This window comes from Calidris pugnax, unplaced genomic scaffold, assembly GCF_001431845.1.
Source record: "Calidris pugnax isolate Ruff unplaced genomic scaffold, ASM143184v1 scaffold41, whole genome shotgun sequence".
Lineage (NCBI taxonomy): Eukaryota > Metazoa > Chordata > Aves > Charadriiformes > Scolopacidae > Calidris > Calidris pugnax.
The window spans coordinates 11784091-11798189 of record NW_015094509.1 but is presented as its reverse complement, the minus strand read 5'-3'; the positions used below and the strand labels follow the sequence as shown (position 1 = coordinate 11798189).

At 33.8% G+C, this 14099-nt stretch overlaps 1 protein-coding gene across 5 annotated transcripts in view; it reads right to left on the bottom strand.

The window, feature by feature from the left end:
- Window positions 1-14099, bottom strand: part of RIMS2 (regulating synaptic membrane exocytosis 2) — a 457774-nt gene that overhangs the window by 211156 nt on the left and 232519 nt on the right. For 3 of the 5 annotated variants that reach the window (XM_014965515.1, XM_014965516.1, XM_014965518.1), the window contains 6 exons: window positions 11100-11308; window positions 9628-9747; window positions 7699-7798; window positions 6774-6897; window positions 2046-2092; window positions 718-830 (listed from right to left, as the gene is read on the bottom strand). In XM_014965515.1, the coding sequence (XP_014821001.1) occupies window positions 718-830; window positions 2046-2092; window positions 6774-6897; window positions 7699-7798; window positions 9628-9747; window positions 11100-11308 (713 nt within the window). Of the gene's footprint in view, window positions 1-717; window positions 831-2045; window positions 2093-6773; window positions 6898-7698; window positions 7799-9627; window positions 9748-11099; window positions 11309-11425; window positions 11494-14099 lie in introns of all 5 variants that reach the window. The other 2 variants (XM_014965521.1, XM_014965517.1) reach the window with 1 other exon arrangement.

Here is a 14099-nt window from a genome sequence, read left to right as displayed (position 1 = left end):
GACATTTCTCAAACTTGTTTAACACCGATTTTGCACTGGTTCCATTCCATTTTCCTCTCCTATTCAACATGTACCAGGCCACAACGGAGCACTTTTTGGAAAATCACACTTCGGAGTTGTAAATGACACAGAAAGGTGGACACAACCCAAGTTCTTCAGTTTAGTACAAAAAAATTACCTTTTTAAAGAAAACATTCAGGTAATGAACTTTGTTCTCAATGAGAGCGAAGAACAAAAGTGAGTAACACTGGTACAAAGAATTCAACATTAGTAAACAATCAAAGGGATACCTGGGGAAAGGTATATATGAAAACTAGTGCATAAGAAATAGATAATACTAATGTTCAAGCAAACAGGTAATAAAATCTACCAACTGTACATGTAATTGTTACAGTTGAAAAAGTATATACACTCAACAGCACAAACATAACTGGAGGCAATATTAGGCCTTTCTAAAAATTTGACTCTACCAGTCTAGTTTACTAGATATATATATATACACACACATATATATATGTATAATTCAACATACAGAAAATTTCAAAAAGCTAGTAAAATGGAACTATGGCGCTGCCTACGCTGAGATATATATATAATCAACCAGAAAACATAGCTAGTTTAGCAAGAAATTTGTGTTAGAGGTAGCTTGATCTCTGCAGTGAGAGTTGTATATGCTGCAAAAAGCACAACACTAATATTAATGAAATGTTTACATACTGAAAGTTGTCCAGACAAGAACTGTGGAACATCCCTTAACATGCCAGGACTCATAGGAGAAGTCACTGAAATAGAAGGTCGGTCCATTTTTTGAGATTCAAATGAACTAGAGCCTGTAATTATAAATAAAAATATTTTATAAATAGTAGCACTTATGCATTTTTCACAATGTTCTTTAAAGAAAAATTGTAGAAATATAACCAAACATATAATACAATTGTCATAAATATTATGGTTTTATCTATTTAAAATTAAAAAAAATAATACCCAATTTTTGGTGCTCAGATGCAATCAAATGCTTTTCAAGCTTCTTATAGCTGCAAAATATCATCTGAAGCATATAGAACAAAAAATATTTCATTCAAATATTTCTGACTAATTATGTCAGTAAGTTGAAGGCCCAAAATTCCGAAATAGTAAAGTTATTTTTCGCTTTGACCATTTTAGATTTGTCAAAGGAATTCAGCTTTCTGAAGGACACTTATTATCTTATACAGTCAGATAAATTTTTAATTAATTTTTACAAAAACATCAAGATGCACATAATGTTTTTTGTGCATTTTATTTCAAATCTATAAGGTCTGCAAACTGTCAGAGGACAAGTTTTGACATAAAACACAGAGGAAAATTGAAGTATTTTTATAAATACAAAAGACATTCCACATCTCACAAAACATAAAATGAATTTTATTTTAAGACTTGGCTGATCAGTGAAAAGTTATTGAAGGAGTATTTTATATTACCATAATCAAGTTTATGCCACCCCATTTATTCATGGCTCCTATTATAAAAGAGTTCTAAAACAATGATAAAAAATAACTCCAGGCTGAAATCCATCTTATCAGATCTAAGCCAAAGAACAAGTTATTTTTCCCCACAAGAAATACTGTTTTTGATGATTTAAAGAGTTCTGAATGTTTCTAATAAAGTAGAAGTGTTCTGATTTCAAAGTATCCATCTCTCACATTGTAAATAAAGAACACTTCATCCCCATTTTTAGTTTATAACGTTCAATTGAAATGCAAAGCAACAAAACAGGAAATTAAAATTTACTATTAATGTTCTTGTGTATTAGTTAGAATTATGTTTTTCTTTTCAAACAAAAATAGCCTAAGCTTATAATCAAATGTCAAACCTAAATCAAAATATCCTGACTTTTCATAGTTTATTATATAACAAAGGTAGATAGATAATGCAGTAAGATGACATATTGAGACAAATACAGACAAAGAGACGAGAGCTATACTGACTGTAGATGACATTTTTCAATCTATTTGTGCTTACATAAAAGAGAGAGAAGATTTTCCTACCCCACAATTGAAACTTACTGGACTCCAGCTGTGCATGTGTGCTGTCAGGTATTCTGGGAATGTCCCTGAAATCAGGAAAAGACAGGCTGATCTTTTATCTAACAAGCATGTTCAAATTTCAGTTACACTATAACACTTCTCAAGCCACCATGGAATGCCTCAGGAAAGGCGGATGATCTACTGGTTGTCTTCAGCTATGGGGAAAACTTATCTTTTGTTCAGTATAAATAGCTTCAGCGGCAAATTAAAGCCTACAGAACAAGTGGTTTGGTGAATGAAGGAGGGAGGCTGCACAATCCCAAATTAAATCAGTAAATAAAAAAACCAGCAATCGCAGTGTTAATGGTAGACAAAAACTGTGAGTAGTAGACTTTATTATGACATTATACATTAATTCAGGCTATAAGACCCTCACTCAAACATACTAGACTGCCAGTAACGGCTATCCCAGTATCTCCTTTAGTGTCCTTGAACTCCAAATTTGGACAATCTTACCTTTCCCATGACTAAATAAGATGAGCAATTTCATTTGGCAAAATTGCATACTTGCATATCCATGAGAGGTTGCATCACCTGTATTAAATTGTGTGGACAGCTATATAATTTTAAAACACTCAGTCCTAATAACTAAGTATCTCATTACGCCCACCCGCCTCCCAGAGGAACATATTCTTCCTATGAGGGGGAAACATTACTGTATGCTAATAAAAACTATCAATATGCTAATAAATCATTTTGGAGGTATTTGAGCAAAACCAAGCAAGCTAAAGAGCTTCAGCTTTGAGTCACATCAAGAACACTATTTAGTATCACGGTATGTGCTGCAGTTGGATTCTTCAAGGTTGCGTTGGGTGTTGGTGGGGCGGCCTCTGCGAGAAGAAGCCGGGGCTGCCCCAGGCCAGACACATCCCCACAGACAGCAAAGTCAGAGAAGGAGGGGAGGAGAAGTGAGTGCAATGCCCCTTCCCCATCCTCCTGTGCTGCTTGGCCGGAAGGGCAGGCAGAAAAGCCAGGAACGAAGGAGTGAATTTGAGCCTGGGAAGAAGAGGGGTGAGGGGAAGGTGGTTTTAATTTTGCTTTTATTTCCACTATCCTATTCTCTTATTAATTCCTAATAAATTAAATTAATCTTCCCTAAGTCAAGTTGCTTTTGCCCATGATGGTAATTGCTGAGAGATCTTCCCATCCTTGTCTTGACCCATGGTTTTTTCCATCTTATATTCTCCCCCTGTCCAGACTAAGGAGGGGAAGGGAGAGAGCAGCTGGGTGGGCACTCGATGACAAGCCAAGGTCAACCCACCACAAAGGTATATGAGTAGGAAGGGGAAGTTTAAAATGCTTTCAGTGATATCTACTGTCTCATACAATGAAAAAAAAAAAAAAAAAAAAAGTCTTCACTATATATAAATGAAACTTATCTAGTTACTTTTTGGTATACTATTTCCAAACATTTTCCAAGACTCCCTAGGCTTTACTACACAGATTGAGGAAAGTTCCCAAGTGAATTGATGCACAATACTTGATAATTCATATGAATCAGAAGGCTGATTCTGTAACTGCTTGCTGTAGACAAGGAAAAAAACCACTGTCTCTGTTGTTAGGAGGCAAAACTAGTCAGAAACCTACCAGGTCTATTAAAGAATTAAATACTTAAGTTTGCATATTTGATAGACATAGAATTTATAAAGCGACCCAATACTCACTCATTATTTTACCCAGAAAAACACCCCTGAGCCCAACTTGCAATTTCTAAAAAGTATTTCTATCATATGGGTTTGAGAAGAAAACCTTAAAAACACTTATCATTGTGAATAGATTGCACGGTAGTGTAAATAATATTCTTACAAGGAACCCTCACTGAGATAAAGCAGAAGCAGTTTTAGGCATCTCTTTACATTTTAAGATACATTCCGCTGCAAGCAGATTATATAGAATAATTAATAGAACACAATGCATCATTGCTTCCAAATTCAAAACAGTAGAAACTATGAAATTAACATGCATTTTAAACTAACTATATCTGAGAATTAGAAAGCAGAAAATAGGTAAACTCTTATATACAAGAGACAACTACTTCACACAGAATAGAAACTTGACCATTAATTTTTATTTCAAGATAGAAAAAGGGATAAATTGCATGCCAGAATGGTACGGTTTTTTTAAATGAGCTTTCCATTTTATCTTCCTTTATCAGCTTAGCTTGTCATCTTCAGTTTTTATAGCAGTCTGCCCATAATAAAATGAAGAAGAACTAACAATACTGTTTACTGGAATTTTCTTTTGTATTCAGAATATGAGGATGTGACAATAGGTTCTCTTTCTCAGCCAAGTTAATTGCCAGTAACTGTCTGAAGATTTCTGACACGAGACCATCAAGAGACTCACTTTGTAAGTAACAGGATATACCTCAATGCAAAAGTGAAAACCTTCAAGTGGGCATCAATTATTCTAATTGAAGTAATTATCACTTCTGACATCTGGTAAATCTGAACTTTTAATGATTTTAAATACATTGAAACTTTATTCCCTGGAGCAGAACACAGACCTACGGTATTATTTTTCCTTGGGCAAGCATAAGATACTAATTTCTATAGTCCATTTGATTATGACCTGAAATCTTCTAAACTGAGAAAATAATATGGTATTTGCAGTTTATTAGCTCAAGCATCATGAAAAACATTTATGAAGTCATATTGTCAATGTCAAAATCCAAAGAGGTATATACATCTAACCAGAATCTAAAATCTTACCAACTTGCAGAAAGTATTCATCACTGAGACTTCGGTTATGAACCCATTTAGACTAGTAACTGGCGTTTTGGAAGTGATAACTCTCTTTTACATCTACTGCAAAAAGACACTGGGAATCAAATACACAGAACAACTTTTTTAGGCCTGATCTGGCTCAGTTCTTCACTATGTGGAAAGAAGTTAATGCTGAAAAAGGCATCTTGAGAGCCCACATAACTTTCTTTAGGGATTATAAATGAGCTGCTCTAGTGACAGCAAGTGGAGTACATGGTAACAACAGAAGACATGGTGATAAGGAAGGTAAACAACAGACAATAAAATATAAAAGCACAAGAAAGAATACAGGAAATTTTGCATAATTAATAAAATGCAGAAAGAGGGGAAAAAATTAATATTTTCAAGACATACAGTTCCTTGAAACTTTTGCTAAAAACTTCTGTTTGAGAGACACTGTGAAATAGCTTCCACCTGTATGAAATGAATTTGAAACCTCCTTTTCTGAAACAATACTCTTCTGGTAATGTAGTCTGTCCCTTAGCATTACTATTATACCTACAACTGCCAAGTTAGGCAAAGGTTTTTAAGGACGGGACAGATGATACAGCCTTTACCCGAAAGGGGTTGCAATTCAATATGTATGTAGGAGAAAACCTCTCATCTCACTGACAAGATAAAGGACTTCTTGTTATTATTGAATTTGTTTAAAATTGTCAAACCAATTAAGTTTCTACACGTTGAGTTCCTGATGTGTCAAGCACATGAAGTTCCTATTATAGCTGAACCGATAACAGATTATGGGTTGAATCGGCTGAAATTCCATCTTCAAATTATATGGTTATAGATTTTGTTCTTCCTAATTTTTAGTTGTTACATTACCTGTGTTTCTCATATAAAGGTAAGATAATTGTGTGGATCTTGTACAAAATAAAGGGATAAATATATTTATTACTATATAATCATAGAATACCCAGGTTGGAAGGGATCTTCAAAGATCATCTGGTCCAACCTCATGGGGAAAAGGGAGCCCAGATAAGATTACCTAGCACCTTGTCACGTTGCATCATATACATCATAATAAATTCAGGGCTGGGCAGGGGGGAAGAGAAAATCCTTAGCAACTATAGGCATCTTCAAATTCAGTGATAAGCAAGCCTTTCTTCACAGCCCTGGTGTGATCAGCTATAGAACTTCTGATGAAGAAGTGAAAAAGGGATGGATGTGACTGTGGGATGTAAGAACTTGGAAGAAAAGGAAGAGATGAAGGGGAAATATTCACAGTCTAATATAACAAAGCAACTATAAATTCCCTATTGCTATGCAAGAAAAAATTAAGTTTAGAGATTGAGAGATAGGTCTGAAAGTTAAGAAAACTGGGCCATGTAAAGCACCAAAGAAGTCATCCCACACAGTGCTAGCTATTCATTCAGATATGTTCTCTATTAGATAACAAGAAATAATTTCTTAGATTTCACAGATGAAGATGATGAGAATATGGATTTAAGACTTTCCAAAGCATATTGATTATGTCATTAGCATACTGTATTTTGGAAAAAATTCTGTGTTACAGACTTCCAGTAATTAGAGTTCATCATCAGTTCACAGATCAAATGTGAGTATCTAATTTTATATGTATTATATAAAAATGGGAATAGAGAAGTAAAAATCAAGAGCCAAGAACTGCAACAATAAAGAGCATATTTACAGTTTCGGAGGCAATATAGGCTGGATCACCAACTAAACAAGCACAAAAAGGAATCTATTTTAGACCATATTAGCAGATAGTGCCAGGGACTCTCAGAGAATACAGGATTTCACATCAGCTCTTTTTACTTACTGGTGTGATCTATCATTCTAGCTCTGCTTTTGGTTTACAGAATTTTGCATACAGTTTTACCATTTACAATGTTCATTAATCTGTTTTATATGCTCTGCCCTAGAAGTGAAATTCAGCAACATTTTTATCATATTTAATATGAACATTTATGAAACTACTTACCCTATTGGTCTTGAAACAACAAGCTCCACTTGTGGCTCAGGTTTGGATTCTAAAATGATGTTATACACTTCCTCAAACGTGGCTCCTTGTAGTAGCCTTCCATTCCATTCTAATACTTCATCACCTATAATTTCAGTAATAACACTCTGCTTAGGAAGTCTGCTGTGGACTGTACTTACAAGGACAACTTAAGTCATCCTACTGCCAGTTTACTGCATTGTGAAACCTGTGTTGTAGAACAAGTCTGGAGTCCTTCATGCAGTAAAATCCTGAGTATTAGAAGTTTTCTGCAGCTCAGCTTCAAATACGTAAAGGTCAGCTAAACAATAATATCATCAGTAGGACACCTATTGAATTAGATATAACTCTTACTCGCTCTGGCAGCTGTGGCTTACAGAAATCCCAATGTGCTCTTTAGAAAATGCAGATCTTTAAAACAGCGTATTTCATCAACTTACTATTTTGAAAATCCATTTACCTCTGCAAGTTTAGTATTTAAGGTTCAGATAGCTCTTATGTTAATAGTTAATACTTATTGCACATTCTCCAACCTAGCAATCCATTGTTTGCATGCTGGGATAGAAGCAGTTTCGTAGGTGAGCTGGTTCTGTTCACACATTTGCAATAGCTTGGTTTGCTCTAAATAAATATACACCACAAAATGACTGGGCAGGACATTAGTGGAATATTATTTTGAGTACAAAAACATTTTTCTGGGAAATCAAAATATTAAAATATGATTTTGAAAAATATGAGAATTTATATATTTCACAAAAGCAGCAATTTCAATAACTGAATATCAGGTTGAATTCTGCAGTAGTTCATCACACCTATTTAACATAATTTCTTATCCAATTAAACTTGCTCACTTGTTACCACCTTCAGAAAAGCAATTTAGCAGGATAGATCTATAGCAGATACATACCTGGTCTGAGATGCCCCACTGTATCGGCTAAGCTTCCTTTTTTAACTTTGGTGATAAATGCGCAGAGTCGACCTGATTCAGTCATCTTTCCTCCTACTACCTGTTTCAAAGAGGAAGTATTTTCATAGAATGAAAATGACTTTAAATGACTTAAATGTTCTGCCAACAGAAAGAATTCAATTATTTCCTTGATTTTTTGGTAGCCCAGATAAGACAGATATACGTGAAAAAAATCACCACAGAATGTTGGCTACGACAGGTTATGTTTGTACCTATTCTGTCTACTCAAGTAATTTAAACCCAATGTAAATATAGAATGCTAAAGCTTCTAATCTTTAGCGCATATATATATATAGTATTTCACTGTATTATAATTACCACCCAAAAAAGGTATTAGTCATTAGACTGCTTACTGGAACACTTTTTAACTGAAGACAGATATATTAATGTAATAGAACTCACAACATCCACACTAAGCATCAAATACCTCAATTAATCCAATTCAGGTTGGCTGGGCAAGTCAGATGAAAATACTTGTCATACTGAAGAATTCTCCACAGGAAACTTCAACAAGTTTGACCTTAATATTTATCTTGGAATCAGGAGATTCACAGTATCAGAATCGGTTATAATTGCATAATCTTCAAATTCTTAAGGTTTCTTAATAGTCTTCATATTTGGATTTAAAATCCAGTTTATGTTACTTTCAATAATGTAAATATTTGAAAATTCAGGTTAGGAATAACTAACTGCTGAAAGTCACTCTTTCAGATGGCCATAGAGATTAAAAAGTAGTTACTCTTGAATCTAAACTATTTGTGAATCTCAGTGAAGAGTTCATCTTTATAACAGAAGTTTTTAGAATTTTAGACAGATGTTTAAACAAAAAGTACTGTTAGTGGCACTGTTAGTCGCTTCTCTTGCATTTTCTGACACTAAAACAATAACATGCATACCAGAAGTGATGCTTAACTAGCATCTCCACTGACTTAAAAATAAAATCATTTGTCAGTTAAATAAAAAATTGAAAAATTTCCAAAGCATGTTAGTACATAAGTAACCACACTGATTTAACCCCCATTTAAAGTGTATGACTATAGCCTAATCTGTGTACCCAAAGTGAAGTCAGTAGCATGCTAAGTAGAGAAGGGAGAATTAATCAAACTTTGTAATGATTTCTCACAAGGATGTTGAATCAAAATAAATACATGATTGTTTCTTTTAATGTGTATAATTCATTCATTCTTGTTCTTGTACTGATACTGTTGGAACTGAAAATAGCACCACACAAAAATGAGATCAACATATGAGCTAGAAATACCTTCATAATGTGTTCAAAGAGTAGTGCATCATGAAAAAGATTCAAACACATTACTTTGTGATAATATACAAGAAATATTAAATAATTTTCTGTCTTGTGTATTTAAAATGTAGCAAATCAAATAATCAGAGGGGAAAAACATCCCGAATCAGTCTCTTCCACTTCAATCCAGAGCAGAGTCTGCCAATGTCATTAACTTCCAGGTGTCCCCTTGATCTTCAAAAGAGGTAATTTATTCTTCACATTTCTCCCCTCTTCTGGGAAACAGAAGTTATACCATGCTGCAATCCTTAATACTGAAGAAAGTGACAGGGCTTGGCTTGCCCAGAAAGGATACAATTAGTACCCTGTAGAGCAGACATTCTCAGCAAACTTGTGAAAACATGCCTAGTCTTTCAGAAAAATACAATTTTTTGAGCCTGTCAGGGACCCTGTAAAATTACTCTTGGTAATTAATATAAAAATTTCTCTATATTGTAATTTTGAGAATGATGAGACATTATAGATATCGGTATGCATACTCTATATATTATGATAATGCTTCCATTATAAAGGTAGCTAGTTTAACTGGGAGTTGTTAGTTAGTTCCAAAATTATTCATTACCAACCTTCAATCCAAGCATTGCTCCTGAGTCTCTAGGCACACTTCCATCTTTTAGGCGTTTATTTAACAAAATCCGACCAATGAGACGATCTCCATCTTTGGATGGTTGCCAAGTTACTGGATGCTATCATATGGTGTTAATGGAAAATACAGTGAATAGGACTTTAAAGAAAAATATTTCAGTAATACTTTTTATTTCCTGATATAGCTCAAAAATGCCATGAAAGTATTATGATTACACTGATATTTAATGTAACAGAATAATAGAAAACTGTGCTGGAAAATATTTATCTAGATATATAGTCCATCACAATGTATGTCTAATATTTAATAACATTATCTATTTTACTAAATCCAATTTGTAAATATATAGAATGATCTTTTTGCCTTGATTAGACAGATATAGACAACTATACATAGTTATCTACACACAGTGGCAATCACACCTGCGTACTGACAAAAAAAAAAAAGTAGAGGTCTAGTATAAAAGTAATACTGAAAAAATTTTAACTCAAAACAGAAATTTGATACAAGACATTTCTGCTTTTTCCACTAATCCAAACATGTCAGTTTTCTCTAAAATTGACAAACTTATTCAGTGTTTTACTTTCTCTCAGTAGTAGTATATAAAAATTATAGAATACATTAAACGATATAGTCATTATCCTATTTAAATGTATAATTTCTTTCTTGGAATAATTACTTCACATATGAAGCACAGTCACAGTGAACGTTATTATTCCATTACTATATATGGGCACAGTTATACTTGTATATTGGCATAATTAATAAAATTTTAACATTTTATTTTGTGTAATCATAGTACTTTTTCACAGAAAACTACTATTTCATGCTCTATTTCATGCAAAATTAGCAGGCACAGACAAATCTGCTCCCATTACAACTAATAACTCTAAAAAGATTCATCATAATCTCCACCAAACAGAAAGCAAAAATAAAAAATACCAAAGCAGATGGCAAAGCCTTTAATTCTGCACAATACTGCACAAAAATGGCATGGCAACAAAACAAAAGAACAACCATGACAGTGAAAGGGAAAAAAGAAAAACAACTTTTCTGTGCAGAGAGACCCAATTTTCTCCCTTTTTCACCTGGGGTTTAAACTATTAATTTAATTTCAGCCCCAGGAGTTTGAACACAGTAAATCAAGTAAGCCAATCAGTAGAATCCTTATTGTTAATTACTTTATACTTGAAGGTAATACCACGATATGCTATTATGCAACCGTAAGAACATTCCTTTATGCCTCTCAATTTTTTTTCTTAGGCTGCCAAACAGTAAAAGCTGCAAGCATGCAGAGACTTTTCATTTGTTTTTCTTTTCTGCACCTTAAGAAAAGCTACATTGTCTCTAGAAACACCCTATCTCTTATTTTATGCACTATTTTAATGAGTGACAGATAGCAAACAAAGACCAAATGAGCAGGTTAAAATGCAGGTTCCGTAATCTCAGTACCTTCTCGCTATGGCTATGTTCCTCGTTTAGAGTTGTGCTACTACACGTATCTACCCCAGAGTCTTTTATCTGAGGCTCAGACCATTCCAAGTCCTCTTCCAAAGAGTGGCCACCAAAGCACACCATTTTCTTTTGCCTCTGGGATAAGGTGTTAGAATCCGACAAAACTGCCTGCTCACTAGTTTTTCTTTTTCCCCTTTGACTGTCCCCTATAGGTGTGGGATAAAAAAAAGGATACAAAAAAGAAAACATGCAAAGGTGTAAATAAAACAAAGGAAATGTGAAATGATAAAGGAAACTAAATGGTAAGGCTCCACATGTCTCACCAAAGACATTGGGGATGCCTCACTGCTATGCCAAGACGTATGGTCCAACCAGTTGTAATCCATGTCTCCTGCGAGAATCAGACAGACAAGATAGTGCAGTAAAGGAAAGGTGAAAGAAAGGACAGACAAAGATACAGTAAAATTGTAGAGACTTCTGATTATCCTATCTGATTCATAACCTCTGCTAGCAGGACTTGCAAAGTGCTTCCAAGAAAAATATAAGGCTCCGACAACAGAGTACACAGAATATGAAATACAGTGAAGAAGGAGGTACATTTGTGTGTGTCTATGTGTGCATAAAATTATGTACAGTATAAAGCGTCATTGCTTCAGAGTTTTTAACTGTTTCTATAAAAATACTTATAGTAAATTAAATGAAAATGCAAATTGTATTGTATTCCTAATAAAATTTTCAGGAAGAAAAACATCTGACTATGGAATGAGTTTTCATCTCAAGAAACAGTTTTGTCTCCAGGAACGTATTTCTTTGCTTTTCTAACACAAACTAGTATTTATTCTAATCACTTTAATAAAATACTTAAAACAATGGTATTCTATATTCAACTGTACAGTAGATGATGTTTTAAGGATGGTTAAATGATCTGTTAAATATTATACATGGGTAAAAAAACCAAATATAGAAACTATTTTTAGAATAAAAACCATATGAACTTTGTTTGAAATTCCCAGAGAAATGTCCACTGGTTAAATATCAGGAAAAATTCTAGTAAGTACAGTACTTCATAAACGGGAATAAATGTGTAGCGTTTTTACAAAATATATATGTATTTTATAGAATCAAAATTTAACCTGTATGGCAGAAACATAGTAAGAAGAAAGGTTTAAAAACAGTTTTAAAGAAAAGGTCTAAATTAATGTTGCTGTCCATAGAACTGGAGAGTGACTTATGAATTTCAATAAAACAATCTCTTTTATGTAGGTAATTTAAATTGTAAATTATGCCCACACATTTTGCATTATTATATTTCTCTCCATTTTTTTCCCCCACCATTGCTACTACACGTTACGTGAAAAGTATTTTGTTTCTACATGCTACATAATATTTTGATACAGAATTTTTGATGCAGAAAAAAATGTTGACTTCTCTGTTGAATTTAACTTCCAAAAGAATCACGGAATGAGTCAGGTTGAAAGGGACCTTAAAGATCATCTAGTTCCAACCTCCCTGTCACAAGCAAGGACACCTCCCACTAGACCAGGTTAAAAAAACAAACAAAAAAACCCCAAAAAAACCAAACCAAAACAACAACAACAACAGCAAAAAAACCCCAAAAAACAAAAAACCAAACCAACATCCACTAAACAAAAGAAGTAGTGAAGTAGTTCTGGGTTTTTTTCAGCACAGACTACAAATGACATTTTTCTGTTTCCAGTACTTCAGATCCTACTTTGACATTGCTCAACCTCTTCCCCTGAAACTACATCAATAAATTGGTGAAATGTAGCTAATAGGTCAAATACGGTCTTAACAGTTGTCTAGATAACTGTGTACAGAGAGGACGTGAAGATACAGCTCCATAAAATAAGCTATGTAAGCTAAGACATGCTTTAGAAAAGTAAAATACAGTCTCCTCAGAGGGATATCATGTACAATGAGAAATAAGATCCTTTTTAACTTGTTTTCTCCTAATATATAGACTTGCATATGCTATATGAAAAAAAAAAAATCAAGCCTCATTTTTATTTTAAAGAGGGAAACGTACAGAATACAAAGGTATTTTCAAAAAGACACTTTGAACTTGGTCCCTTGCATTTTGCAGAAATATTGTAGCATATTAAATATCCTTTGATTTCATAAAAAGTTTCATTTTGAAGCATTAATTCATATTTTCTAAGTAATAAAAAGGTCTGCTGTAAATGTACTGTGGTTTTGATTCTTGAAAGAAAGATAACATTTTAAAACAGGAAATTATCACCAAAAGTGTTTTCTCATGACTGTTAACATCTTGACTGCATTTCAGATAAAAGCGTGGCCAACCTGCTAGAGGGAAAAGAAATACTCTTCTGAAAGCTAATAACATTTTGCAAAACGTACTTCTGCCATGGAATTTCCAGTGCTGTCTTACTTCTGCCTCCAAAGACACTGCTTCAGGGGAACTGAGTGAAATCATCAGTGAGCTCATGAAAATCTAGCCTTTTGCATAAATATACATTTAGAGATATCCAGAAGTAACAAGAGTTCCAGTCTACATATTGACTGTTTCACAAATCCTGGTTTTAAAATATATTTTTTAATGGACCGTGATGAAAACTCATCTCGTTATAGTAATGACTTCTCAGCTGTGATTGCATGAACATGAGCCCATACTGTTTTTTCCCAGCAGACGTTCTGTGTCATCAATACAACCAAAACCCAAAGTCTGCCTAAAATGTTGTAATTGCATTCCCTATAATTTGGCATCTAATTCTAAGATCAGGGCACTGAAATAAAATGGGCTTTATAATCAGAACAGTTAAAACTGATCATTCTCCCTGATTCTAATTCATGACTTTTGCTGAGAAATGGTGTATTATCATTGAAATTACTAAATTTAAATGTTTATATCTACCATTCGGCATTAAGATTCTACCACCACAAATTACTGGCCATTTTTTAAGGTTTTAAAATTCTCAGCAACAACCTTGACTATCACTGATAATCCAAAAGAAGCCA